Source organism: Bactrocera dorsalis, chromosome 2 (genome assembly GCF_023373825.1).
Source record: "Bactrocera dorsalis isolate Fly_Bdor chromosome 2, ASM2337382v1, whole genome shotgun sequence".
NCBI lineage: Eukaryota > Metazoa > Arthropoda > Insecta > Diptera > Tephritidae > Bactrocera > Bactrocera dorsalis.
Window position 1 is genome coordinate 55,528,924 of NC_064304.1, and position 27,947 is coordinate 55,556,870.

The 27,947-nt window shown below is 37.4% G+C and overlaps 2 protein-coding genes across 2 annotated transcripts in view; one reads left to right on the forward strand and one right to left on the reverse strand.

Annotated features, from left to right (window-relative positions):
* LOC105233899 (uncharacterized) overlaps positions 1-27,947 on the forward strand; it is a 237,791-nt gene that overhangs the window by 61,072 nt on the left and 148,772 nt on the right. The gene's annotated exons all lie outside the window — the stretch shown is intronic.
* Positions 5,034-6,767, reverse strand: LOC125776354 (uncharacterized). Its single transcript, XM_049448109.1, has 6 exons — positions 6,335-6,767; positions 6,195-6,266; positions 5,953-6,134; positions 5,650-5,862; positions 5,436-5,592; positions 5,034-5,360 (listed from the first exon to the last, which is right to left on the reverse strand). The coding sequence occupies exons 1-6, from the start codon at positions 6,366-6,368 to the stop codon at positions 5,245-5,247; spliced, it is 774 nt and encodes a 257-aa protein (XP_049304066.1). The 5' UTR covers positions 6,369-6,767; the 3' UTR covers positions 5,034-5,244.

Sequence of the window (27,947 nt, forward strand, 5' to 3'; positions counted from 1 at the left end):
ATTTAAAAGCATTTGCACCATGGCTACTAATTTTGAAAGTAGTAGTACGCCACATTACTCACGTCGTGGGAGACTTATTGTCTTTAAAGGTACCACCTTTGCTTTTGCGACTAATAAGTGGCTTGTGGTCGTGGTGTCACTTTGCGTGCGCACATAGATAGTAGCGCAGTATACCTTTTCAGAGACGTCACAGAAGCCATGTAATTCGACTTTGTGATCGGGGGAGTAATTTACCCATCGTGGAATTTGTATCTGAGAAATGTCATTCAGATTTTTTGCGAACTGGGACCATTTTTCTAAGCGAAGCGGTTTCACTTGTTCGTCCCAGTCGGTTCCATCTAGCCATAATTCTTGTATTAAGATTTTCGCTTGGATCATAATTGGCGAAAGCCATCCTGCGGGGTCGAAAAGTTTTGCCACCGAGGATAAAATCTGTCTTTTCGTTATGGCTGATAATGCGAAGATGGACTCTGTCGTGTATGAGAACTGGTCCGATATCGCATTCCATTGGATGCCTAATGTTTTTGTTGTACTTTCCTTTTCGAAAATAAGGAAATTAGTGTCCAACAAATTTTCTTGTGGTATATTTTTTAATATACTTGAGTGATTCGCCGTAATCTTTTTTAATGGAAACCATGCGGATGTGAGGGCTTGGATTACTTGTGATAATGATTCGTATGCTTGTGGAAGACTGTGACTTCCAGACAGAATATCGTCTACATACGTTTGTGTTTTTAACACCTGGGTCGCCAGAGGAAATTCTGACTTGGTGTTTTCTGCCAATTCGTGGAGCGTTCGAATGACTAAATATGGGGCACAGTTTACGCCAGAGGTAACTGTTTTTAATTTAAAGTCGCGCAAAGGACTGGTGGGGGATTTTCGGAAAATAATACGTTGAAAATCTTGGTCGTCTTTATGTACGCCTATTTGCCGATACATTTTTTCAATGTCCCCATTGAATACGTATTTGTATATACGCCAGTTTAGAATAAGCAGCATTAAATCAGGTTGGAGCGTGGGTCCCGTAAACAGGATATCGTTTAGGGAATTCCCGAGCTAGTGGATCTTGAGGCGTTGAAAACAACTCTTACTTTAGTTGTTTTTTTATCTTTACTACTGCATGATGTGGCAAGTAAAAGGAGTAGTATTTGCCGTCTAAATGGAGGTATTCTTCTAACACACCATCGTATTCAGATTTGAGTTCGCCTTTTTTAAGTAAGTTTCTTTCCATACTTAGAAACTGCTGAATTGCAGAGGTGCGAGAGTGACCTAAGGCGAGTGTGTTAGGAAATTGTTGCTTAAGTGGTAGTCGTACGACGTACCGACCATTTTCTGATCTAGTAGTTGTGGCTTTGTAAAAATCCTCACAATACTGATCTTCAGGGGTTGTGACTGATATGGGGGGGAGCTCTTCTAGTTCCCAAAATTTTCTCAATTGTGAATTGAGGTACTCATTTGAGACTTCCTCCTCTTGAGTTGTTAATGTTGCAACTGGTTCCGCAACTAGTCCGCTTAGGACCCATCCGAAAATGGTATTTTGCGCCAGAAGTGTTTTGGTAATTTTCTCAATACCTTCGAGAATAATTTGTGGCATGAGATCGCTGCCTAATAGTAGATCTATTTGAGCGGGGGTGTTGCACTTTGGGTCTGCTAGCTTTAGGTGTGAAACCTTTTGCCAATGCTTGCTATTTAGATGATAGCTGGGTAAAATATTGGTTAATTTCGGTAAGACAATAATTCTGCTTGTATGCGCTTATCCACTTCGGGGGAAAAGAGGGTAATGGGCAGATTTTATTTGAGTTTTGAACAACTCTTCCGCCCATTCCCGTGATTTCAAAATTGGCCAGTTTTGTTGGTAACTGTAGCCTGTTTTGTGCCCTAGACGCTATAAATGATCGTTGTGATCCTTGGTCTATTAAGGCTCTGAGTTTAAACAGTTCTCCTCGGTGCTCGATGGAGACAACTGCTGTGGGTAATAGCACCCTACTGTGGTTTTCGCTATGTAGCGATTGGGTTTTTAACGCCTTTGAGCAGCATGGTGCTTCTTGGCAGTTTTCAGAAGTTGTTGTGGCAACTAATCCTGTTGCTCGTTTTACGTTCGCATTGTTCGGGGGTGAGCTGGAAAAATTTGTTATATGTAACATTGAATGATGTCTTTTATGGCAGTAAACGCAAATTAATTTGCTTCGCCATCTTTAAGCGTATGCGCATGGGACAAACAGTAGGTTTATAATTTTTTCGTTCTTAAGAAATTGTTTCGATCGCTAATATCCATTTTTTTTAATTTCTCGCACGATTTGTGCTTGTGACCACCTCTACAAAGTTCGCATGACGTTTTTTATACTGTTCGGAAGTGAACGATTGATTTTTAAAAAAGCCTCTATTTAAATGATTGTGGCTACTTGCTTGGGATCTATTGAAGCTTCTATTGAGGTCGTTTTGAACGTTTTTCGTTCTGACTAGTCTCTTATCTACCCTTTCTGCAATTTCGTATTGGGTAGTAAGAAATTCCTTCATTTGCTGCCACGTTGGGCACTTTCTTCGCGATGAGAGCGATTGCTCCCACAAAAGTAACGATTTTTCTGGTAATGCAGCGGTGCATATAACTATTTACCAGAATGGGGTCCCAATTATCTGTGGGAATATTCTGTGTCGATAAAATCGACAAACAATTTGAAACCGTGGATTGAAGCTTTATGAATTCTTCGCTGGTTTCTTTCTGAATTTTTGGTAAATTCATTAATATCGTCACCTGTTTATCGACCAATATTCTTTCGTTTTCATAACGTGCTTTTAGAGCTTCCCAAGCAAAATTAAAATTTTCGTCATTGAGAGCGAACTGTTTCACTATTACGCCTGCCTGACCTTTGGTTTTGTATCTGAGGTGATACAATTTCTGCGCTTGTGATAATTTAGGATGGTTTATGTACATAGCTGTAAACATGAATGCCTGAACTTGCCTCTTGGGCTTGTCTTTGTGGCAGCTCTACTCTCGGTTGTGGAGTAGGTGCAATTGCTCTTAATAGCTTTAGTTGATCAGAAATCATTGCCTTTGTGTCTTCGAACTGGTCTAGGCAGTGTTCATACTTGGTGTATGCCGAGGATTTAAAATTTTCCGGTAGATCTGAGTCGTCAGATTCTACGATTGCGTCATATGCCGCTTGGAGACGTGTCCAGAAATTGTCTAAATTATCTTTTTTGATTTCTAAGACCGATTCAGATTTGTCTTGAATCGGTGAAGATGAAAATCGAGTGCAGTATCGTATCAAACTGTCACTCTCAGCAATGAATTTTGTATAAGAAATATCTTTACCCCTCTTTTGTTTTGTGGCCCCTTGCTTTGAGCGTGTAGCTTCAGCAGGTGTACATGGGCTCTTTTCTTCTAAAACCATTTTTGGAACTTTTAGTGATTCTATTGCTTTAGATTCCTTTGAATCTGAGCTCATTTAGAAAATGTTTTGAAATAATTTAAAATGTCTAAGTGTACTAGACTAGTAGATGTACAGAAATAGTTTTGTATATAATATAGAAAAGAAAGCTCTTTTGTATGCAAGAGTTTCAAAGAGAATTAATAAAACCAATAGCTTTTTTATAGCCGAACTTTCAAAATGTTTTTGTATATATGTTTGTATATGTACTTATATGTTTGGACGCGAACTCTTTTGCTTAAATAAGAGTTTTGAACGAAATGTTTAGACGTGAACTATTTTATATAAATAAGAGTTTTCCAAATCACGTAAAGAATATTTGATTTTGTTATTTATTATAGACCGGAAATTTTTTATATGTTTATTTTTCTATGTATATTTGTTTTATATATATTTTATGTCCAAATTTCCTATAGGGTATACCTATAGGTGGATCTTTTATTTATTATGTGCTAATGAGCGCTCGTTTTAGAGATCACTGCACTTTGTACATATGCATGTATGTACATATGTATTACGCTTTTGGTTTTTGCACAATCCTGCTTGTTTTTGTTGATCAAAAATCAAGGGGTATTGCGGGAAATATGCCAATGTGGACTTTGAATATCTTTTATACGCAATCCTGCTTGGTTTTGTTAGACGAAAACCAAGGGGTATCGCGGAATATATGCCAATGTGGACTTTGAAGCAGTGAGCGTATCTACATATGCGACGATACTTATGTACAAATTTTGTATTTTATAAAAATCCTTTTTGTTATATTTATTGTTATATAATTGTACCCAATGTCAATTGGGTGTTTGTATATATTGTCTATATTGATATGCGCCCGTATGTGCATATATATATACGCGTGTATATATATATGTATATATGTTTGTACGAAAAACACCGAAAAGAGAATTAACCGACCGCAGGTAATTTTCTCAAGTTCACTCGTTTTTCTATATATATTTTTATATTGCGCCGCATATACTTATACATGTATATGTATATCCATATGTTCGCAGTGGTAAGAAGCCGCGAAAGGAGAATTTAATAATTTTTAATTGTAGATATATGTGTGAATGTATAAATATGTATTTGAAATATATTGATTTGAGAGAAAGAGCAAGTTATGCTCTTCGTATGTTATAGTGGTATATGTATATGTATGTATAAATATGCCTTTGAAATATATTGATTTGAGAGAAAAAGCAAGTTATGTATAGTGGTATACCCTACAAGAACGATGATAATCAAATGATCAATCATATGACATTCACTAGTGACACAGTTTTCTGTCACTGGCTCAGTGCAAGTTTCTATCACATTTTTAAGGGCAATATGAAAAAGTTGACAAAAACTTTTGCATACATGTGATATTGCCTTTCTTTCTTACATACTAGGTTTAACAACCTGAACAACATATAGCTACACTGCTCACTCCAACGGTGTTTAGAATAAAAATTTGTGTCATTAATGATATAAATCTCTGTCATGAATGCCTGTTATGCTTGATGCCAACATCCTGCATATGTGACTATCACATATAATGTAAATATCATGCAGTTGTGACAATCATATGTGATGTAAAATTCAGGCATGTGTGACTATCACATATGATGTAAATATCATGCAGTTGTGACAATCATATGTGATGTAAGCATATGTAAAAATTATACATTTATTAATTTTATGTAATTTATTTTATTTAGAAAAAATTAAATTCATTTTAATTCATATAATAGGTATTAATTAATTTGTGTTATAAAAAAATTGTACAAAAAGTAAAAAAAATTAATGTTAATTAAATTAAAGCTTCATTTCAATTCAATTATTGTTTCCTTTTTTTCTTTAAATATGTGCGCTGCTTTAATCTATGATGGCTGAGCAGTATTGACCGCTTTATATTTTCCTCAAAACTCCTACATCCTTGTTGTTGAAACACATCTAAATTAAAAGAAAAATATATATTAGTAAACATTTTAAGTAAACATTAAGTTGAAATTATGTATATGTATGTACTTCTTAAAATGGTATCAACTAGCGCCAACTTGCATAGGGATTTCTTACTCCACCTGCCATCCCAATTGTAACCTTCTAAGAGCTCATCCGAGAAAATTTTAGGTATAACGTCAGCCACATTATCACTAGCGCCTTTCAGTTTGTGAAGGAATGTAGTCTTAAAAGAAGTAAAAGTATTGTAACTAGTAGTATTATATCTTATTTTTTAGGTTACCATTGTTTGGGCATAGTCCTGACTTTGCAGTCTATCCTCCACTTCCGCAACTATTGCTTGCGACTCCATAGGAAAAGCGCTAGCGACGTCGTCCAGCTCTTTATCAGTCACTTCGCCGGTCATGCGGCACACTGACTGCTCAACTCGTTTTAGGAGAACTTTGCATTCTCTGATTGATTTATTTTGAGCCAATACCTCAGCCTTCTCGACAATCTAAGAAATAAATTTAGACGAAAAGATATAAATAAAGTCTTAGATTTACTTTTATTACTGAGTGTACATACAATATTGTAAAACACTTACCTTCGACTCCATCTCATTCAGTTTATTAAAAATTTCAGTTTGGTTGTGAACCAGTGACGACTGGCCTTCACTAAGCGTTTTTTGGTTCTGCAAAGTTATGTATACATTTTCTTCCAATTTTTCCAGCCTTTCTTGAATATTTTTTTGGCCCGCAATGATCGTTTTTAACGCTTCAAGTATATCTTAAATTTAAAAAGTTAATATATAGTATATTTTATTAGAAGCTTTGTGTTAAAAATGACCTGAGTTTTGTTGCGTTCTTGATATTCCCACTGAATATTGGCGCCGCTCAATCCTCTCAACGATTGGAATCTCTACAAAAAAATTAATAATTTTTAATATATTTATACTTATTTCGATGAGTATTTTCCTTGTAACTTACCACCTTCATCTTGCGTCTCGAATATGTTACTCATTTGTATATAGAATAATTATAATATTAATATATTATGTTTTATGAATTATATTAGGTTAACATCATAAAAATATACAGTATTGTTAAAATGTCGTTCAACATATTGCATTTGGAGTTTGTTGCTTAACATATGAACAATACTGTATATTTTTTATGATGTTTTATATTTGTTATTATGTTTTTTATTATATTGCATTTATATACAGTTTTGGTTATATTAGTAAAACCAAAATTGTATATTAAATTTGAAAGTTGTGGAATTGAAAGTGGAATGTGCAAATCAGTGGTTAATGGGAAAATGTGTTAAAAAGATGGTGTAAAAGTGGTATTAGCAAATATTTCTCTTCGATAGGAATACAAAAGTATTTGAAATCAATGTCTTCGATAGGAACTGTTACCATTTCTTCATCTAACTCACTTGCGACTACAATCCCTAGGCCACTTGACGATTCTACAGGTTCATTAAAGTAGTTTTCAGTCTTTCTGAAAACTTTGCAGACAATTTCAGACGACTGCTGAGACTTTATGACTTTAAATACCTTCATTGGTCCTGTCAACTCACTAAAACAAAAACTATCTTTCTGCTTGTTGGGATTTAAATCAAATGATGCAAATTTTGGCACATTCTCTGAATTTGATTCAATACCCTGTTTTTCATAAAGTCTAAGATATATTTGCTGTAGAATTTTATTGGGTTTATTTACAATTTTTTTTATATTCTGCATATAGTTTTCGAAACGATACGCTGAAAAAGAATCTAATTGTCCAAATTGTTTTACGCAATCTGCCAAGTGAAGTAGTCCGTGAATATTAAAGCTAACCAATTCATCACCATATAAAATTCCAAAAATATTTACGAAATCTGTTAGCATTTGTTGGGCAATATCGGCTTCGATTCGGTGCGATTTTTGATTTGACAAAAGTCGAATACTACTATGTAGCAGCAGGAAGTGATAGTATTGATCGGTACTGATACAATCTTTAAGAACGAATATACCAGAATAAAGCAAAAACTGCCTAAACTCAGTCGATTTCCAATTATGAATCTCATCTAAACTTCTAGATATGCGGCTAAACTCTGATGGGATAAATTTAGAGACATAGTTAAGCTTTTCGTTAATAATAGTATGATTGGCCTTTTTTGTTGCAAGTTTAAGTAATTTCTTTGTTACTCCTAAGTCGACTAAATGCATACTATCAAGGGGAAACTGAGAAACCATCCCAAAATCTGATTCTTCCAAAATGCTTTTTTTGAATTTGAAATCTTCCAAATGATGCGCAGGATTTGAACGTAACATAAACGTTGTATCTGATCTTAAGGAACCGCCTTTTTTTTGAAAACTTACTCTATTTTTTTGGTAAGTACCTTCCTGGCAGCATTTTGGACAACCATTTTTCCCGTTATGTGATATAACACCTGTTACAAAAGCCCTCGCTGGGGAGTCACAAACAAAAAGACGAATATTAAATTTTAAAACGATTGGCTTAAATCCAACTTTAATGCCGGTTGCCCTTAGCGACACGACCTCGGCACAAAATTCGGACATGAATTGATCTATGTTACTTGGCTTCTTGAAACCGGAATAGCATGCTATCATAAACGGGCTTATATTAGGGAAACCTACAACTGAACCCAAGATAGGCCATAATACCCTGTTTGAACTTTTGTACAATTTTAACCCATCAACTCCTATATCTAAATAAACCTCATTTTTCCCTTCCAAGTAGTTAAAAGGACTTGAAACAAAATAGTTTTGAATTCCTAGGTACAAAAATTCCCCCTCTTGCATTTCAGTTATATTTATTTTTTCTTTCCTTGTATTTAGTAGTGTTTTTGCAGATAGTGGCATACCATCAACACCTACTTTGCGCAATGTTTTTAGAAGATCTTCTAAAGCGATTTGCGATATGTTGTTTCTGATAGCCCACGACTTAATTTCATTACATTTATTTATTTCGTCGTTATTTTCTGAAACACTAAACCCTATAGAGGTGGACGATTCGGGCTCAGAATTAGAACCTACATCGCTAGAAAAGCTCAAAGTATCACTAGCATCACTTTCATAATTTGCTACTACTGAACCTAACACTGAAGGATCAGGTTCCCTATTACTTACAAGGGGAATCCCTTCAAAAAACGCACTTGAACTAACACTTCCACTTTCATTTTCACTTTCACCTTTCAAATATTTTTTTATAACTTTTATATTGGACTGGAAAGTCCTTTTTTCTTTTGAAAGACAATTAGCAAAATGCCTTCTTTTCATTTCACTTATTTTTTTAATGTTTTAAAATAGATTTCGCTTAGAAATTTTTAAATTTAAAAATTTGATTTCGCTTGCTTGCACTTGTTTACACTTGTTTGCGCTTTTTTTCTTCTTCTTCCACTGTATTTTCGCGTTTAATAAGAATAAATAACGGCTGATATATGTACATACAGTGTATGTCCAGAGAACATATGTTTTTAGTTTCTCTGACTCTACACTGTGTGTATATCAGCTATTTCAGTTTTGCACGTGTAATCATAGCCCGAAAGAAAATAATCTGTATCGTCTCTTTCTTACTTGTGGATAGGTATACAATAATTTCTGAAGTCTATGCATTTGTGTTAGTGAGAAAATTGCTATTGTGTTAGTTTCTATCATTCAATTCTTGTAGGGATAAGTGATATATGTATATGTATGTATGTATGAAACAGAATTTTATTTGCGCAAATCTTTAGCCGTAGCTTATTTTAGGCAATCCTGCTTATACTTGAATAAGTATTTACCGGCAATCAATAATCCGCTATGTGCAGTACCAAACTGCTTTGTTTGCGGTTTCTCGGTTTCTACCGGAAAATAAACCGGATACCGAAAACAGCTTGGTAACGGTTCTCACTGCTTTTTTGACCGGAATTTTAGTCAAGCCGTAAATTTAATTTTATGAAATTAAATCATACATACATAGGTACATGTGTATAATACAAAAATTGAAAGTAACGATACACTCACTTTGCTTTCCTCCAGGGGCTTTTGGGGATAGTAAGAGGTATGGTAAGAGTTTACGTGTGTATGTATGTGTGTGTGGGCCTTGAGCGTGTGCCTGTGCTGTCGCCTGTCTGTGCTTGTGCCTATCCTTCTCTTTCGTGTTTCTCCTGTCCTTGTGTTGCTGGCGCTGTAGCTGTGCTCGTGTTTTGGTATGAATTTTGCTTGTTCGTGGGCTATGTCACTGCACTATCACTTTATATGCCCATATGTATGTATATCGCAGGTGTATGGTTCTTTTTACTCTGCTTTTCCTCTCTACACTGCACTTTTTGTCACCACACTCTTTTTCTTTTTTTTTCGCTTGTGGGTTAGATTTGAACCCACTAACACTTTACATACATACATATGTGTATTGTATGTATATGCTATTTGTTCACTGCACTTTTTGCCGCCACACTTCGTTAGGCTTGTTACAGCACTTAATCACGTAATGTAATTATGTATGTACATATGTATATGTATGTATGTATATAATGCTGCCCCCAACGGGTCTTGTTTAAACTATGTACATATGTATGTCACCACCACCGTTGTTTTTGCACAATTGTTTAAGCCACTTTCACTGTTTTTTTTTTGTTGTTGTGTCACCTCACCACTTTTGACCACTTGTAGACTTTGTATTTTTTTTTTTTTTCCTGCCTAACCTTTTAACTGAGTCACGTCACCTTTTTTTTTTTTTTAAATGTGTCACGTCACTTTTTTGTTTATATGTAATTAGGTTATCGCGTTACCGTCACCGTTTTTGTTTTTTTTATATGTTGGTTACGTTATCGTGTTACCGTCACGGTTTTTTTTGTTTTATATGTTGCTTATCGCGTTACCGTCACCGTTTTTTTTTTTGTTTTTGAAGACTTGATGATTTTTCACAAGTGCCGTCCGGCTCGAAGGACCATAGAAAAGTTATCAAAATTCGCGGCAACTCACCTTTGATTTGGCGACGACTTTGTAGGTTGAATCGAAAAAGCGTGAAGAAAAAAACCTGGTTGCTTGCTGGAGAACCGTATATGCGCGCGGATCGTATGAGAAAGAGAGGCTGGCGCCGTCCGCCAGTTCCTTTTATTGATTGTGTGTGGTGTCCTCATGTGTGGTGCGAAAGGTGTGGTGTAAAAGATGATGTTTTCTTTTTTTTTTATAGTAGGAGGAAGCATCGAAAGCCGGAGTGCGGGACTTTAATCCGCTAAACCTAACCTACTCCCACCTCATGTCTCTCCCACGGGACCACTGGACAAAGTATTACTTCATGGGAGAGAAGAAGACGATTAAGTCTCCTCTAATGCACGGACTGACTGACGCCTAATCTGTTCTAAATGTCTCAACTTTGTCATAATTAGATTTGCCGCTCTACTGACAGCTTTCCACTTTACAGAGGACTCACACATATGTGCAGTCAAATTTTCCACCGTGATACTACCTCCCAGGGTGGTTTTCAATATTTCCCTTATACTTGAAAACCGTGGGCAATAAAAGAACACGTGTTCAGAGTCTTCTATACACTCTGTACACGTCGGACAGTATTGACTAACGTCATGACGATATTTGAAGAGATAGCTTCTGAAGCAACCATGCCCACTGAGTATTTGGGTAAGGTGGAAATCCAGGTCTCCATGTTTCCTACCTATCCACGAGTGTATGTCCGAAATCAGTCGGTAGGTCCACCGTCCTTTGCATGAAGTTTGCCACCGCTGCTGCCACATTGCAATGCTTTTTATTTTCTCTTCTCTTTTTGATGTGGTAGACGTCTCTACTAAGTTATATATTCGCGCTAATTCGTCACCCTGGATTAATGAATGTAAAAGATGATGTGTTGAGTGTGGTACGTAGTGTGGGGTGAAAGGAAATGATCCGCATGATGCCTATGTGTTGAGTATAGGATGTGCAGTGTGGGGTGAAGATGTGTTGAGTATGGTGTGTATGTGTGGGGTGTATTATTATTAAGGACTGGACCAAGGCTTGTAAACATTTTTCATTGAAATACACGTAAATCGTGATTTTTTATTTTTAAAATTCTATAGCTCAGAGTCATTTTATGCCATCGCTAAAGACTTTAGACACATATTCTTCAGAATTGAACACTCAACAACACTCACAGCGGCGAGATAATACAAATTCAATACACGCTAAATTTCATGAACATTTCTTGTCACATAAGAACTTAATTTTGATTTTTCAGTTTGAATGGCAGGGTTTGTTATCCGACCTGTAAAATTTCTTCAACTATTGTAGCGTTGCCTTAGAGAATAATATATCGTCAAATGAGAAAGTTTCCCATGCTAGCATTTGATCTATAGCAATCCGATCTGAACAATTTTTTCGAAGACTATATTATTACCTTAAGCAGTAATCCATGTCAAAATTCGTGAAAATATCTCGTTTCGACTCAGCTCAACATACTGATCATTTAAATATATACTTTATAGGGTCTTCGACGCTTCCTTCTGGGTGTTACAAACTTCGTGGCAAACTTAATATACCCTGGTATAGTTAAAAACAAAACGCATTCAGCAAAAGATAAATCATTTGAAAGATAGTGAGTGAGCTTTAGAAAATGGAACAGAAACGTTCGCGGAAAACAAATTGACTTAGACTTAGAAAACGTTTTACATGTGGCCGATTCGCGTAAGAATTTCTTGTCTGTTGCTAAAATTACTGACAGGGGTTACGCAGTTACATAAATTCAAAAAGACTGAAGTCGTGATTATGAACGTGGACAATGAAGTGGTATTGGAAGCCGAACGAGTTGGCAATTTTCATTATTTAAAAACTTCGCAAATTTTCGCAAATTTAGCAAATTACAAAAATAATATTGATTTCTGGGATTATAGAATAGTACACGTTAACGAATGCGATTCGAAATGAATGGCAAACGGTTTGGTATATGGATTAAAATTTAAACAAAATGAAATACTCCCCGATCGAGAAATTTATGCAAGTGAAAAGCAGATGCGTGCAACTTTTCCTAGAAGAGATGGAAACAGAGTTGCCGATATGCTGGATTTTGAGCACAGTGACTTGTCTGGGCCAATGAGGTGGGAGTCCCATGGCGGTGCGAAATATTTGTGACATTTATTGACGAATAGTCAAGGTGGCGTGAAATGTTTTTCATAACACAAAAATCACAGGTACTGGATGTTTTTAAAGAATATAAAGCTAAAGATGAGACATTCACGTGAAAGAAAATAAAAACGTTGCAATCGGACAACGGGCGTGAATATTGTGATAATGAATTTAATACATTTTTAAAAGAGTGCGTCGGCTTAAGGACCGTATACTCCGCAGCAAAACGGTAACGGTATGTTGATATGCCCAGGCGCATGATGAAAATTGCGGGTGCACGACCATTATTCTAGGCTGAAGCGGTGAATACGGCACGTTATATTCGAAATCTTTGTGTAACAAGAACAACGGGTGAAGTTCCAAACCAGGTTTGCCCCAAAAAAAAAACAAAAGCCGACAGTGGCGTATATGAAAATATTCATATCAAAAGGAAAATTTGATTCGCGCCCTGAGCCATGTATATTTGTTGGCTACACATGTGAATCAAAAGCGTACCGCTTATATTCAAAGACTAAAAAGTGTATTATAATATGTCGTGAAATGAAAATGACGTTGAATATGAAAATAAAATGGACATGATATTCGAAAATAATAATACTGATAGCGAGGTTGAATGTGAGGATGGAGAGGAGGGAGACGCGGCTAATTGTGAGGTAGGTGCAGGTAATAAATTACGTGACAGAGGTTGACCAACAGATGTACGCACAGGGTAAAGAGGACGACCACGAAAAGTGTATCGCCAGTTAATCGCTTTTAACTATTTAGAGGAACAGGTTACTGATCCAGATGATTTCTACGAATGCAACGAAGCACATTTTAGAATGCATGATACTCAAATTTTATCGGAGGCACTGAAGTGTGACGTCTTCGTCTTTATGGGTAAAGGCGCTTGAAAAAGAATTTTTCGGCGTATATGAGAAACAAAACTTGGCAAATATTTAAAAAGCCTTTTAATCGTAAAGTATGTGGATGTGGTCACAGCGTATTTGAATGGAGATCTAGATGAAAACATCTACATGGATATTCCAGATTTACTTATGAGTGTAGCTAAATAGTCTCAGATCCCCCTCAAAATATTACACTCCCACACCACACACATTATATAAATTATTCAAATGTAATGTTTAATTCAAAATTACTTTATTTGCCGTCATCTCGGCTTAGTTGTCAAGTATAAAGTGAAACTTATAATTATCCCTAACTTAGCTCAAGCCACCAACCCGCATCGCGTTGTGGCTCCTCTGCTGACGTTTTGCTGACCTTGCGCCTCGTGCATGGTGTTAGTTTACTTTGATGTCTGGCCAATGTTCTCACGCAAAATGTGCTAACTTAGCGACATGTGCAGAGTGGTAGGCTCTTATTACGACGGGAATTAGGGTGTGTCGTTTCCTCGCGATAACTTTAGGGTGTGTCGTTTTCTCGCGATAACTCCTCCCCTTCTAAATGGGGAACGTCCTCGGTCCTCAAAGAAGCGGTTTTAATTGCAGTTTCAACGGACCTGGCTATGATAATCTCTCTCTCTCCTTATCCTGAGAAGGACGTAAACAGTGAATGCCATGATTAATAAGACACCAAAGGCTGAGAAACCTGTAACGTGGCCATAATGGATTGATCGCTGCAGGTGATTGATCCTTTGAACATTCTCTAGATTCACATGGTGAAGATAAGAAACGCTTAATATTTCTGTGTGCTGCGTCAAGTTGATTGTAGAAGCCCATGGAGTTTCAGGTTTTAGAGGCAACGTAGAATTTTCGTTATAAAAAGTCGTACCATTAATCTTTACGTTGTTTTTGAAGACCACAAGGTATGTTCCGTTGACCGTAATAGGGACCTCATTATTTTCCTCGATGACAGCCAATTGGTCATTGATGACAACAAGGCCGTCACTTATCGGTGAAATTGGTTTGAGATTGTTAAATGTTGTACTACAATTAGCGGTGTTGCGAGTCAGTAGCTGCAGAGCGCATGATGTAGTCGGAGATGGTAAGCAAAACGTTGGTGTTGTGTCGCTGCAATTCTTTACGACTACGGTATGGTTATAACACTTGGCTAAGATGGATTCTTCAAGGTGCAGGATTTGGTGGCCATGAGCTACTGGTAAAATAGTAATTTTCTTACATCTAAACATAGGAATCGGATATCTTATTAAAAAGCAAATTATGTTATTATACTGTAATATCTTAATTCTAGCTACTGCCATAACATCGGCCACGGTAAGGCCAGTAAAGTGCTCGTCTCCTGTTATGAAATTTATTTCGTTACTGTCTAAGAGAATGGGACTTAAGACCCCAATTTTGGCGAAAGTGACAACTGTTATAATGTTATTTAATTCCGTCATAATTGCTCTGTTTCTAGCCAGAAGTATGTCATAAAGGTGACCAGTGTTTATTTCTCTTTCTTTTGTTAATTTCAGGATTTTATTTACTGTAATGGTAAGGTTATTGATTTCTTTCTGTACTTGAGTGTTAATGGTAAACTGTCTATCCTGCGAGTTAATTAGCTGTTCTTCTGTGTTCATTAATCTAATGAACATTTTGTTAATTGTTTATCATTAGAAACACCTAGGTTCTAGATTAAGTTTAACGAAGGTTGTCCTAATGGACCCTCTTCCCTTTTATTAAAACGGTTGTACCCAAGTCCTTTTCCACCTCTTCCTCAGTATAAAGAGGCGTAAGCTTATTGCCTAGTCTCCTGTTATTTTTAATAAGTACTTTTTCTCCAACAGGGAACTCCCTATCCTGCCTGTTCTTATTATGAGTTGTTAGTTCTCTTTCCTGTGCGTTTCTTAAGCGACATGGTATTTGGTTGTCATCTTTAATTGAACGAAATACGGTAAGGGGCTTCATCCCCGTTACTGTGTGAATGAACCTGTTATACTCAATCGTAGCTAAAAGGACAATTTCCTCAACATCATCAAGATGTTTGTCAAGTTTAAGGCATCGTGCTATTTCCATTAGTGTGTTATGGAATCGCTCCACCTGACCATTTGATGTACTATGTAGTGGTGGAGCATTCGCAATGTCGATATTGAAGTGATTCTTTAATGTAGCTTTGATGCTGTGTAAATTCAGCGACTTCTCATTGTCGCAATAAACTATTCGAGTACCGAAAGACATGTTGAGTAACTGAAGGAGCTGTGGTTTGACATCTACTATCGTTCTTGATTTCAACGACTGTACTATCGCAAATTTTGAAAACTTGTCGATGCACGTCAAGAAGAACTTGGACCCGGTAGAAAATATGTCGATGTGAAGAATTTCTCCACAATATGTTGGTATGGGCGTTTGAGCAATAAGCTGCTTCTTTGGGTGCCGATCATACTTCGCCCGCGAGCAAGTTCGACAATTTCCCACAAATTGTTTAACTTTTTTCTCCATTTTTGGAAAGAAATAATCCTCTAGAATTTGTTTTGTGTTTTCCTGCGCTGCTCGATGCGCTCTGTTATGTTCAGCAGCGATAATTTGTTGCTGCACATTCGGATTCGTAATATCGTTAACGAATTTCTCCGTATGTCTGAATTGGACTGTTGGAAACATTTCGACCAGTTCGTGTTGAAACTGTACAAGTGCATGCAGATCGCAGTGTATTGCGTTTACTGCTGTTGTGTTTACGGCCTCCTGTAAAAGTTTTAATAAATCCTTTTTTTCTCGGTAAGAAATGATATGCCTTGTCTTTTTTCCAAAAATTATAAAAGTTTTTCTTTGAGGTTCTGTACCTACCTCCACAATAATCTGGTTGCGGAAGCAATTTACCGGTTTTTCCGATCTTTCAATTGTATTGGTTGATGATTCCTCGCTAAGAATTGTCTCGACGCTCGCATTTCCTTTCTTGGTTTGTAGATTAGCTTTGCGTTGCATTCGTCTATGAAGGCTTTCCATCTTTTAATTTTCGAATTAGGATTCCTATCCGAAACCGCAAAGGTCAGCGGCTGGTGATCAGTATAAACATTAAGTTTTGTTACGCCATACAGGTAGTTTCTAAGAGCTTTCAATGCCCATACAATAGCTAACAATTCCCTTTCATTGGTAGCGTAATGCTCCTCGCTCCCGGACAAAGTGCGAGAAATCATGGTAATCGGTTTGCCCTCCTGAGAGAGGACGGCGCCTATAGCATGAGCCGACGCGTCAGTAGTTAGGTCAAATGGTTTGTTAAAATCTGGATACGTCAGGGTTACATCCTCTGACGCTAAAATTTCTTTAGTTGTTTCGAAGGTCTTTTTCTGTTCATCCGTCAAATCAATTCTGATTTTTTTTGATTGGGACGCAGTAACTCGACCGTTTTCGCCTCTCATGATGCTCGACAATGGTTTTGATATTCTAGCGAAATCCCTTATGAAACATCTATAATAACCCGCTAAACCTAGGAATGATCTGAGTCCCCTTAGAGTGGTGGGCTCAGGGAAGCTTCGTATTGTGTCGACTTTGTCTGGACACGTTTTTATTCCTCCTTGTGAAACCAAGAACCCCAGGTATTCGACCTCAGTCCTAAAAAATTTGGATTTTTCAACCGACACTCTGATGTTGGCCCTAAATAATTCATTTAAAATTGATTCTATATCTTTCAGATGCTGCTGTTTGTTTTCCGAAAAAATAATAACATCGTCTACATAAACAAAACAGCTTTTCCCAATATGCTCTCTTAATACGTCATACTTGCCATACTTGACAGAGAAAGCTGTTTTTTCCCTATCACGCTCCAATAGTTTAATCTGATGGAAACCAGATTTTAAGTCCAAAGTGGTGAAGTAATTACTACCACCCAAATTGGAAAGAATTCCTGTTATGTCAGGAATTAGGTATTTATCACCGATAGTTTTTTCATTGAGCTTCCGAAAATCAATAACTAATCTCTGCTTCGCCTGTCCGTTTTCGTCTACCCCCTTTTTCTTTACCTCCCATATAGGGTTGTTAAACGGTGATCTTGATGACCGGATAACTCCATTTGCTAACAAGTCCTTGATCACTTTGTCCACGAAATTCGCTACACTCAGTGGGTATAATCTTGAGTAAACTGGTGTTTCGTCCTCCGTGCGAATTGTTGCTATCAGTTTTGTATTGTATGGTAGTGCCTCATTGGGGTCAGAAAAAACCCCATTCATTCTTTTGATCATCCTAGAAAAATCTTCCCTAACGTCTGTTGGTACTAGATTTTTTTGAAGCCTAAGATGGCTTACGTCATGACTGGAAATGAAGAAGATTTCCTCCTCACCAAAATCATGATATATTGTGTTCGATTTAAGGTCAATGTTCGCATGGACCCTATTTAGTATGTCGAGCCCAATCACGCCATCAAATGATGTTAAGTCCGGTAAGATGAAAAATTCTGCCACTACGCCAAATATTTTTATGTAGCATTTTTCCATGATAGAAGTAAACCTGTGAATAGAATTTACAGAAAATGTGTCCCTGAAATGTTATGTCTTTAAAGCCGGTGTTGGTTTCATATAACTCCTCGACACACAGGTATCGATAAGGAGTTTCACTTCCTTCCCTCCTAGGGACTTTGAAATCCAGGGTAGGAGGGACCTTCCCCTAAAAAATTAAGTTGATCTAAACTTACGTCATCCGCCGCTTGTTCGGCTTCTGCACCGTACAATGATTCACTCTGTAGCTCAACTTCCTCCTCCAGATGATTAACACGTTGGATCTTTGGTCCCGTGTAACGTCCAGAATTTGCTGGACGTTTTTGTTGATAGCCCTGTTGCGTTCTATTACTGTTTCCTTGATAGGCACCTCGGTCTCTGTCAAACGGTTTAAATTTTGATAAGGATGGATCAACGTCCACTGGTTCCGCTCTAACTAGTCTGTCACTGTCACGTCCGTTATTTACCCTTTGATTTTCCGTAAAATGCGGTGCATGTCCGGGTTTGTACTGCCTATTACTATAGTAGTGTGGGCTCTTATGAGCTGAGGGTGGATCGTAAGTGTTTGTCCTATGGTTGTTCTGGCTTGAAATTATATTATTATTTGTTTTTTAATGTGATTGCCCTCGACGTTCCTGGCAGCAAAGTTGGCCGCGAACGCATACCGCTCATGGTTTGAGTCTACCTCCTGTGCTAAAGCAAGAGCAGACGGAAGGTCAGACGGCCGTGAAGCGAAAAGAATATCGCATAAGGGCTTCCTTAAGCCGGAAATGAAAACTCTTAGGGCATCTGCCCTATATTTCTCGTTTATAATTTCTGCCACGCTACTCTCGTAAGACATTATAGTCTTATTAGCTAGTAACGTTAGCTTCTTTTCTACCTCATCGTAGAATTCCAGACAGGACCTAGAACCCTGTCTTAAGGTAGATAATTCCTGCTCTATAAGATATACGGGACGTTTGTTCGCGTACGTAAAATCTAAACGTGCTATAATGGCATTAAAATTCAGCACAGTACTAAATGATGAGAGGACCGCATCGGTAGCCCCTCTTATTTTGTTCCTCAAAATGGTAACTGCTTGGTAGTGTCGTTCACTGCCATCGTACCTTTTGAACAGTTCTTAAGCGTTATGCGCCGCCTCGCGCCATGACACATATGTGCCCATGTGACCATGAAATTCGGGAAGTGATTTGATCGCATCAAGCGTTATGTCACATGTCACTAGTGGATTTACAGATACCTTTAGATATTTTTCTACCTTTGGCCTGCTGCCCGTCACCTGGTTTTGGATTGCTCCTAACTTGCTATCGAACTCCAACCTTTGTGCTGCCAAAGCACTTCTAACATCCGCCTTAATTAACTCGCTTATTTGTTCTGTGTTCATATTTGCTTTATGACTTCCTAACTTTAAATTTCTAAAAAGGTCTTCCAGACCTTCACTCATTAATTTTTGTTCTGTCACTTTCTTTTATTTTATTCACAATTATTGCTATATTTATTCCAGGAAACGAGCATCTCACTTACCCTTCCATTGGATTCGAATAGATTAAGATTAGGTTCAGGTTCTTCCGGTTAGTTGATCGGGCCAAAGGTTGTCTCTTCTTTAAGTCCACGTTGAGTCCAAGTAGTTGATTGTTGTTGATTTTAAGTGAGCCAGCTGTCGTAGTTACACGAGTCGAGTTAAGAACTTTATATTTTTCTATTAAACTTTTCACTCGCGGGCCCCACGTTGGGCGCCAATTATTCAAATGTAATGTTTAATTCAAAATTACTTTAATAGCCGTCATCTCGGCTTAGTCGTCAAGTATAAAGTGAAACTTATAATTATCCCTAACTTAGCTCAAGCCACCAACCCGCATCGCGTTGTGGCTCCTCTGCTGACGTTTTGCTGACCTTGCGCCTCGCGCATGGTGTTAGTTTACTTTGATGTCTGGCCAATGTTCTCACGCAAAATGTGCTAACTTAGCGACATGTGCAGAGTGGTAGGCTCTTATTACGACGGGAATTAGGGTGTGTCGTTGTCTCGCGTTAACTTGCACACCACATCATCATTCCACACCACATCTTCATTTCACACCACATCATCATTGCATTTCACATAACACGCACACAATACTACAACATCACGAATTCAACACACATGAGGACACCATACAAAAAAGAACAAAAGGGACCGACGGACAAGGCGCCAGCCTCTTTTTGGTTTTCGATACGATACACCGCAGACGTGCTCCATGCTCCATTTTTAATTCCGATGTTCGTTGGTCATTTTATCATTACAAGGTGAGTGCCGGGAAAACTTGTAGAATATTCATGGTCCTTCGAAACCGTACCGGACGGCACCAGTGGTTAACAAACGGTAATAACAGTGGAATAAAAAATAAAATAATTAGAATTAAATAAATTCAAATCCTACTAAATAAATACACGAAAAAAAACATGAGGTGCATCACAGAAAAAAAGGTGAAGTGTCTACTGGTGAACCAGAATCAATACAAATAAAATACATACATAAAACGTTGCGAAAAAAAGAGCGAAGTGTTAAAGTCCAGTGGAGTGACCAACAAGACAAAAAAGTAAAAGTGTCTGAAAGTGTTTAACATGAACATAGAGACATAAGTGCAGTGCAGTGAGTTCAAAACCACCAAAACAAAAAGAAGGAAATTAAAATGTATAAAAAGAGTGAAGAGTGGACAGAGTGGAGTGTGACATTAGCAAATTATTATTAATACATATGTATGTACATACGACTGCAGTCCAGTGACGCTAAAGAAAAAAAAGCAAACGGGCGTGTTAAAAAATTAAAAGAAATAAATAAAACGGGGACGAAACTAAAACTATATAAAATAAAAACAACAATTTCAAACGGGAGCAAGAAACAACAACACAGCTGGACATCGCAGAGACCTGCATACACCAACGAGGGACATTTGCACAGAAAAAAAACAACAAGGACGAACTGACCGTCACGAATAAAGGAGGCCACTGACCCCAAAAATGAAAAAAGTAGATGCACCGCTACTTGTCCCCACACAAATATAAGTACAAAAAAAGACCCCTTGAAGCGAGTCAAAGTAAGTGCATCTTCTTCATTTTTTATTAAAATATATGTATGTTTGCACTACTTTAAACCACAAAACCCGTTTTAACAGTTCAAAAAAACGATGTTTCACATATACTCGTATATATAAAAGCCGTGAACATGAGTGTAGACGGTAAAAATACCAGCGCTCTCTTTTGATCTCACGGCAGAAATATTGCGAATACGTATATTCATATATGTATACTATATATACATAGGGACATACGACACACGATTAGCCTATGCTATATGATCGGAGCGTGTAAACCACTGTTAAGGCGAAACAAAAAAAAATCGCGGTTTAATACAATTACGATATATAAATATCGCATCAAAGTCCACATTGGCAAATATCCCGCAATACCTCTTGTTCTTTCACTGACAAAAACAAGCAGGATTGCATATAAAAACGTTACACATATGTACATACATATATGTATGTACAAAGTGCAGTGATCTCTAAACGAGCTTAATGTTATACCCTATAAGAATTACGGACACAAAATATATATAAAAAATAAAATATTTATTACATAAGTATATATTAAATCTGGGGGCCTATTCTGTAACTCGATTCGAAAAAAAATACTCGAATTCGGATGTTTTATATTCTGTAACTCGATTTTCAGATTTTCAAGCCAGATTTTGGATAAAATATTCGTTAGCTTTTGAGTTGTAGAAAGCAAAAACGAAAATTGTACGTATTTATTCTGGCACAGGGTGGTACAACTTTCGCATATTATAAAGTAGATCTGAATTTCGAATGTAATACATTTATGAATCGAGATACAGAATAGGGCCCCTGCTGAAAAATATACCGGCATATATAACGATTAAATACAACATTAAATATAACATAAAATGTTTTTTATAACATACTTAAATACTCGTATTTGTACATAAGTGTATTGTCACATATGTATGTAGATACGCACATTGCTTCAAAGTCTTGGGTTTTGGCTAACAAAAACAAGCAGGATTGCATATAAAATATATTCAAAGTCCACATTGGCATATTTCCCGCAACACCCCTTGGTTTTTGATCAACAAAACAAGCAGGATTGTGTAATCAACCGAAGCGTAATGCATATGTACATACATGTATATGTACAAAGTGCAGTGGTCTCTAAAATGACCGCCCGTTAGCACATAACATAGAAGATCCACCTATAGGTATACTCTATAGGACATAAAATATATATAAAACAAATATATGTGGAAAAATAAAACATATAAAATATTTCCGGTCATCAATAAATAATTACATCAAATTTAATCGATATTGTATATAACAGTAATCTTTTATTTTATTTTATTTTTGAAAAACTCTTATTTACTTAAAAGAGTTCACGTCTAAATATATATGTATATACGAAGATTTTGGGAATTTTTTTTCCTTTCAAAACTCTTATTAACTTAAAAGAGTTCGCGATTACGCATGCTATCAAATACGTAAAGATTCTTGTCATATCAAGTTCGTTCAAAACACTTACTTACTTAAAAGAGTTCTCGTCTAAACATATAAATACATACATATACGAAAATATTTTTGAAATCTCGGTTAATCAAAAAGCCATTGGTTTTATTGATTTTTTTTTTGAAACTCCTTCATACAAAAGAGTCTTCTATTCAACATTTTATATACGAAACTGTTTCTAAACATCTACAAGTCTAGTTTTCAGTAAGACGTTTTGATTTATTCTATACATCTTTTAAATGAACTCAGACTCAAAGGAATCTAAAACAACTCAGTTGCTAAAAGTTCCAAAGATGTTTTCAGACGTAAAAAGTCCGTGTACACCTGCAGATGCTACCCGCTCAAAGCAAAGTGCTACAAAACAAAAAAGGGTGAAAGATATTTCATACACCAAATTTATTTCTGAGAGTGACAGTCTAATTCGATACTGCACTCGATTCTCATCTTCACCGATACAAGATAATTCTGAATCGGTATTAGAAATTAAAAAAGAAAATCTTGACAACTTCTGGACACGCCTCCAAGCAGCATATGAAGCAATCGTGGAATCTGACGACTCAGATCTATCAGAAAATTTCAAATCCTCGGCTTGCTCAAAATACGAAAATTGCTTAGACCAATTCGAAGAGACAAAAGCTATGATCTCTGATCAACTAAAACTAATCAAATCAATTGCACCTACTACACAACCGAGAGGAGAGCTGCCACAAAGACAAGTCCAAGAGGCAAGCTCAGGCATTTACCTTAAAGTGCCAGTGTGCGACACAGATATATTTCATGGTGGTTATGAGCAGTGGCCGTCCTTCCGGGACATGTTTACAGCTGTGTACATAAACCATCCTAAATTATCACAAGCGCAGAAATTGTATCACCTCAGATACAAAACCAAAGGTCAAGCAGGCGTAATAGTCAAACAGTTCGCTGTCAATGACGAAATTTTAATTTTGCTTGGGAAGCCCTTAAAGCACGTTACGAAAACGAGAGAAGATTGGTCGACAAAATAGTGACGATATTAATGAACTTACCAAAATTTCAGAAAGAAACAAGTGAATAATTCATAAAGATTCAATCCACTGTTTCAAATTGTTTGTCGGTTTCATCGACATAGAATATGCCCACAGATAACTGAGACCCCATTCTGGTAAATATGTACGTATGCATAGCTGCATTACCAGAAAAAATTCGTTACTTTTGTGGGAGAAATCGCTCTAATTTCTTACTACCCAATATGAAATTGCAGAAAGGGTAGGTAAAAAATTAGTTAGAACGAAAGGTTCAAAACGACCTCAATAGAAGCTTCAATAGATCCCAAGCAAGTAGCCACAATCATTTAAATAGAGGCTTTTTTAAAAATCAATCGTTCACTTCCGAACAGTATAAAAAACGTCATGCGAACTTTGTAGAGGTGGTCACAAGCACAAATCGTGCGAGAAATTAAAAAAAATGGATATTAGCGATCGAAACAATTTCTTAAGAACGAAAAAATTATAAACCTACTGTTTGTCCCATGCGCATACGCTTAAAGATGGCGAAGCAAATTAATTTGCGTTTACTGCCATAAAAGACATCATTCAATGTTACATATAACAAATTTTTCCAGCTCACTCTCAAACAGCGCTAACGTAAAAAGAGCAACAAGTTCAGTTGCACGAACAAATTCTGAAAACTGCCAAGAAGCACCATGCTGCTCAAAGGCGTTAAAAACCCAAACGCTACATAGCGAAAATCACAGTAGGGTACTATTACCCACAGCAGTTGTCTCCATCGAACACCGAAGAGAACTGTTTACACTCAGATCCTAAATAGACCAAGGATCACAACGATTATTTATAGCGTCTAGGGCACATAACAGGCTACAGTTGCCAACAAAACTGGCCAATTTTGAAATCACGGGAATGGGCGGAAGAGTTGTTCAAAACTCAAATAAAATCTGCCCATTACCCTCTTTTCCCCCGAAGTGGATAAGCGCATACAAGCAGAAACTATTGTCTTACCGAAATTAACCAATATTTTACCCAGCTATCATCTAAATAGCAAGCATTGGCAAAAGGTTTCACACCTAAAGCTAGCAGACCCAAAGTGCAACACCACCGCTCAAATAGATCTTCTATTAGGCAGCGATCTCATACCACAGATAATTCTCGAAGGTATTGAGAAAATTACCAAAACACTTTTGGCGCAAAATACCATTTTCGGATGGGTCCTAAGCGGGCTAGTTGTGGAACCAGTGACAACAATGACAACTCAAGTTGAGGAAGTCTCAAACGAGAACCTCAATTCACAATTGAAAAAATTAGGGAATTATCATGTCAGTCACAACCCCTGAAGATCAGTATTGTGAGGACTTTTACAAAGCCACGACTACTAGATCAGAAAATGGTGGTGGGAAAATGGTTGGTACGTCGTAGGGGTATGCGAATCCAGTTTACGGGACCCACGCTCCAGCCTGATTTAATGCTTCTTATTCTAAACTGGCGTATATACAAATACGTATTCAATGGGGACGTTGAAAAAATGTATCGGCAAATAGGCGTACATAAAGACGACCAAGATTTTCAACGTATTATGTTCCAAAGATCCCCCTCCAGTCCTTTACGCGACTTCAAATTAAAAACAGTTACATTTGGCGTTAACTGTGCACCATATTTAGCCATTCGAACGCTCCACGAATTGGCAGACAACACAAAGTCCGAATTTCCTCTGGCAACTGAAGTGCTGAAAAATCCAACGTATGTAGACGATATTTTGTCTGCAAGTCACAGTCTTCCACAGGCATACGAATCATTATCACAAGTAATCCAAGTCCTCAAATCCGCAGGGTTTCCATTAAAAAAGATTACAGCAAATCACCCAAATATACTCAAAAATATTCCAAACGAAAATTTGTTGGACACAAATTTCCTTATTTTCGAAAAGGAAAGTACAACAAAAACACTAAGCATCCAATGGAATGCGATATCGGACCAGTTCTCACACACGACAGAGTCCATATCTGCATTATCAGCCATCACAAGAAGACAGATTTTATCTTCGGTGGCAAAACTTTTCGACCCCGCAGGACGGCTTTCGCCAATTATGATACAAACGAAAATCTTAATACAAAAATTATGGCTAGATGGAACCGGCTGGGCCGAGCAAGTGAAACCTCTTCGCTTAGAAAAATGGTCCCAGTTCGCAAACAATCTGAATGATATTTCTCAGATACAAATTCCGCGATGGGTAAATTACTCCCCCGATCACAAAGTCGAATTACATGGCTTCTGTGACGTCTCTGAAAAGGTATACTGCGCTACTATCTATGTGCGCACGCAAAGTGACACCACGACCACAAGCCACTTATTAGTCGCAAAAGCAAAGGTGGTACCTTTAAAGACAATAAGTCTCCCACGACGTGAGTAATGTGGCGTACTACTACTTTCAAAATTAGTAGCCATGGTGCAAATGCATTTAAACATAACAAAATACAAACTATATACATATAAGGTCCGATTCAGAAATTGTACTAGCCTGGTTGGAAAAACCACCACATGCATAGAAGACGTTTATTTCTAACCGAACGTCTCAAATACTTGGCCTACTGGGATCAGCCACTTGGCATCACGTAGCCAGTGCTGACAAGCCTGTCGATCTGGGTACAAGAGGGTGCAAGTCACTGCACCTTGCCACCACCACCATCTGGTGGAAAGGCCCCCGATGGTTGATAGAATCTCCTAATTCTTGGCCACAACCCCCCATGCGCAACATTATCACCCCAAAGGTCGAAAAATCGCCACCTTTCACACATTATTGGATGATACCGACGTCCTTGAACGATTTTTATCATTTCTGAGAGCTCTCAGGGTAGTTGCTTATATGTTCAAATTTATAAAACAACTCAAAAGCGAAGTCAAGGGATCACATAATTTCCCATGCAATACAATGACGCACCTAAAGTTACAAAATGCAAAGGTCGCACTAATAGCATATACACAAGCGCGCTACTTCAACCGCGATATATCACTACTAAGAGAATCGAAGCCGATTGATAAAAAGAGCTAACTCTTAGTTCTAAACCCATTTCTGGACACGAAAGTTCTGCTTCGTGCCAATGGTCGGCTTGCTAATTCGAGCCTAACATACAACGAACGCTACCCCATAATAATTCCAGAGAGATCACGCTTTGTAAATTTGTTCCTCAAGTACATCCACATCTTAATGCTACACGCCGAACATATGGTACGCCAAGAGTATTATATCCCCCGTCTTAAGCCGCAAATCAAGAAGTGCATCTGCATTTGCACTATGCACAAACAGAAGATGCGAATGTAGATTATGGCAGCACTTCCACCTAAGCGCTGTAATTTCCCTCTGCCTTTCACCATAACAGGTGTTGATTTTGCTATTCCTTTCCACGTAAATGCGGCCATGTTAAGGTCTCCCACTCTCATGAAAGGCTATGTGACTGTCTTTGTACGTTTCACGACAAAGGCAGTACATCTTGAGCTGTGTAGTAATCTGGCGACGGAGGCTTTTCTCGCGGCATTTGCTCGCTTCGTCGCTCGACGTGGTTACCCATCAGAAATCATGAGCGATAATGGCAAAACCTTCATTGGAGTCAACGAGCTATTTGCGGATTTTTTAAAACAAGTGTCACCCGACATCGTACAAAAGTACGCCCCTCAAAGTATCAATTGGCAATTTATATCCCCAAGCGCTCCTCAAATTCCATTTCAAACGGGTAGCTGGAAATTATAAATTAAATTACGAAGAGTTCACGACATTTGTAGGATCAGGAAAAGTTTTTCCCAACCGCGTTAGTTCAACGAAACAACAATCATTTAAATGAGAATTTGGGCTATGTAATTAAATTGAAAGAAGAAGTAGAAAATAGAAAACTTCTCGCCTTGGTGGTCAGCAATAGACTATATTATTTAATGTAAGTAAAATGTAATTAGGTACAATGATGAGGCTTATGCTAATATTTTCGATGCATGTCCATATGCTTGCACATGCGAAAGAGTCACACAAAAGGAGTGACAAAAACTCTCGCTGTTATGTTGTTGCGAACATATGTAGACATGCATACGTGTGTATATACAAATGAGTTATGTGAGAGCATTATGCACGTACAATTTTTATTACCTTATTTTGTTAGTACAATTGAGTCTGTGCTCTTATACGAGTATACAGCAGAGGCCTGCACGATTAAGGTAGGCATCGTACGATTACGTTACTAAGTAACACTTCTGACGATTACCACGATGCGAAGGTAACATTGCGCATCGGCATCGCGGCATCGTGGCATCGTACGATTACTATCTGGTATCGTCAATGGCAAATGGAACGCTATAGTCTTACATGATGTTAATTCGTTGCTGGCTCGACAACGACTGAACGATAGAGCAGAGCCGCTCAAAATAATGCGCAATTTATTTACCAACGCATACAATCACACATTTGATATCTGCTAGCGTATGATTGTGTGCGCGCGCTTGCTTAGTACACTGAGTGAAATCGTGCTATTTGGTTATTTTGTTATTAAAAATTTAGAAAAAAATTAAAAATTATGGTTTTTGATTAAAAAAGCAATTAAGAAC

Bases quoted from the DNA above. Each gene is read 5' to 3' on its own strand.
- LOC125776354 (XM_049448109.1), bottom strand. From the start codon at position 6,368: ATGAGTAACATATTCGAGACGCAAGATGAAGGTG. The intron at 6,135-6,194 runs GTCATTTTTAAC...TTTAAATTTAAG, and splicing joins AAGAACGCAACAAAACTCAG to ATATACTTGAAGCGTTAAAA. The intron at 5,593-5,649 runs GTAACCTAAAAA...ACTTCTTTTAAG, and splicing joins AGGACTATGCCCAAACAATG to ACTACATTCCTTCACAAACT.